The 2,672-nt window shown below is 29.8% G+C and overlaps 1 protein-coding gene across 1 annotated transcript; it reads left to right on the forward strand.

The window, feature by feature from the left end:
- Positions 1-1,486: 1,486 nt before the first annotated feature.
- LOC131030231 (uncharacterized) lies at positions 1,487-2,221 on the forward strand. Its single transcript, XM_057960958.1, has one exon. It carries the CDS (start codon positions 1,487-1,489, stop codon positions 2,219-2,221), a length of 735 nt encoding a protein of 244 aa, XP_057816941.1.
- Positions 2,222-2,672: the final 451 nt, after the last annotated feature.

The following is a 2,672-nucleotide window of genomic DNA, read 5'->3' on the forward strand; positions in this document are numbered from 1 at the left end:
AGATCTTTTCAAACTAGGAAACATGTTTATTGAGGACAAATGTGTTGAGTATCTAAAAAATTAAATAATGTGTTTAATAAAGTCATTAAACCCGTTCCCATGTCTCTAAACTATTATTATATAAGTAGACATTCTACCTATTTATTTTGGTGATCTAGTTTTCCTAACTTTTAGTAGGACTCCATAAGTATTAATGAATACTATTTCATTCATAACTATTTTTGAAATAATGTACCTTATGTTTGATATAATATTTTTTAAGATGCAACATTTTCTTAAATTTAAATCTATACAATTTATAATCATTAAATCCTATTATAGTTTTTTACGCATATGCTCTCTAAAATGGAGACGGTGTTTTAATATCTAATTTATTGGCTTATAGATATTGATGCCTACTATTTATTTGATGCCATACTTTCTCCTTAAAAATATTCAATTGTTATTCCTCTTTTATAATCTTACTAAAATATGACATCTAAAAAACTTAAATAATCTCTCTTGAAGTGAAATCCAATGAAAAGTGACAATAATGAGTAATTGATCTTAGAATTTCTTATATTAACGAGGACAAATTTTCACAAACATGCACACACTAAAGGGAATCTTGTTTGCATTTTAGTTGGAAAATATGATCAACGAACTACTTCCTTGAGCTAAATTTCCAATCATCTAAGAAGCAAAAATTCACATAATTATCAAAATCTAATTCAAGGACATGCCAACTTATTAGTTCTACTTATGTCTTTAATAGAAACATGATTTCATCTTGAATATTTGTATAAACTCATTTGAATCATTATTAAAATATATATTTCTAATATAACTATAGATAAATTATTTGAACTTGTTTAGTCAATAACTAACCTATTTATTAGCTATCTTGTAGACAATAAAATGTCTTTCTTAACATTAACTTATAGTGAACTCCTCTCCATTCTACTTAACTGTCTCGCTCTTCAACAATAGAATAATCAATAGACCCAATTTCATAGTTTTATTACTAATAAAAAGTAATAACTAATTCTCTTATTTTTATTGACTTACATTCACCTTCAATCATTAAATTAAATCATAACCATTGTTCTTTATTAAATAAATATCTTCTGGAGGAAAAACAAACAATCACTCAAATTCCAGTATAAATCGACAGGGGAATCTAGACGTCGAGATCATATTCTGTAAGCATTGAATTGTATAAATCAACATACTTGAAGAGATTTTTAAAATAGAACGGCAACTCCACAATGGAAACAAAAACTCTTACATTTTATAGGTTTCATCCAATAAAAGAAACTGTTAATATTCCTCGTCTCTACAGCTTCATTTACTGGGAGACAAATCGATCACATCCTAGCTAATAAAACGCCCATTAAAGTCCATAACAGTTACGCACTGATAAGTTTTGAAGCTGTAACCAGTACAAAAATTTGCTGGCAAGATGCAAATCTACATTAAAAACCTGCAGCGCATTAATATACCCATAATGGTGGAGAATTCAGAGACGGTTGCAACTCTGAAACAAAAGATTTGTGAATTAGAGAAAATTCCAACAGATTGGCAAGAACTTACTCTTGAGCCAAAAGTTTCAGATACGCTATCTACAAAAGAAGATGAATCAGTTTTAAAGTCTCTTTCAACTGAGGAAACCAATCTGGAAGACACTAAAACTATGTCCTATTACAACATCGAGGAGCTGCAGATAATATCTCTGGATATTCGTATGCATACCTTAAATGAAGAAACTGCAATGAAAGTGTATATCCGTAGACCAAATCGTCCACACAATCGTGTAGACCATTTAGCTTTCTATGTGGAGAGTTGGTGGACAATTCGTTTTGTGAAGGTCCTTCTGCGATACTTCTGTGTGATGGATAAGAAGATTGTGTTGGATGAGTCCCAAACATTAGAATTTGAGAAGGAGAAGTTGAATAATAACATGAATACAATTGCTGACTACAATATTCGATTTGTGAACACCTATCTTGGATACTTGTGTCAGCTGGATAAGAACAAAGTGTTGGATGAGTTCCAAAGGTTAGAATTCCAGGAGGAGGTGTTGGATGATGAGATGACTATTGCTGACTGCAATATTCGAAATGAAGATCAATTGGAAATTGTCACTGTAAAAAATGTCGATGAAAGGTTGTTCTGGTTCATGCGATTCTTCTTCTTGGTCAAGGGATTCTCCGCTGCTCCTTATCTCCGTTTTAAAATCTAGAGTGAATAATGTGTGTTTGCCTTGTGTGAGAGGATTGGCTTTACAAATTAAATTAAAGCGAAAAAATAATATTGTGATTCCATTGCTTACCTTTAATATTGCATATGGTTTGTATTGTACATTAGTTTTACAATTCTTATTTAAAAAAAGCCCACTCTATGCTATTATCATGATAATTTTTTTTAAAGCTTGAGAAATATGAATTTGACTTCTTCACAAAAAAAAAAAATTCAGATTGTTGTGTTCTCATTATTGAATTTTTTATTATAAAAGAAAGTCAATATAGTAAAGAAGGTCTATCTTACTTGAAAATAGGATAAAGCAAATAATATTAATCTTTGAGATGATCATCTCGCTAGAAATATAGACTTTAATTTAATTTGTTGATATTCACCAAAAAATCAAAATGCTTTCCTCTCAATGTTAGAATATTTTATTCTAAAATAAAGTC

Source organism: Cryptomeria japonica, chromosome 8, assembly GCF_030272615.1.
Source record: "Cryptomeria japonica chromosome 8, Sugi_1.0, whole genome shotgun sequence".
NCBI classification, from domain to species: Eukaryota; Viridiplantae; Streptophyta; class Pinopsida; order Cupressales; family Cupressaceae; genus Cryptomeria; species Cryptomeria japonica.

Excerpts from the sequence above, each read along its gene's own strand:
- LOC131030231 (XM_057960958.1), top strand. The coding sequence starts at position 1,487 with ATGGTGGAGAATTCAGAGACGGTTGCAACTCTGAAACAAAAGATTTGT.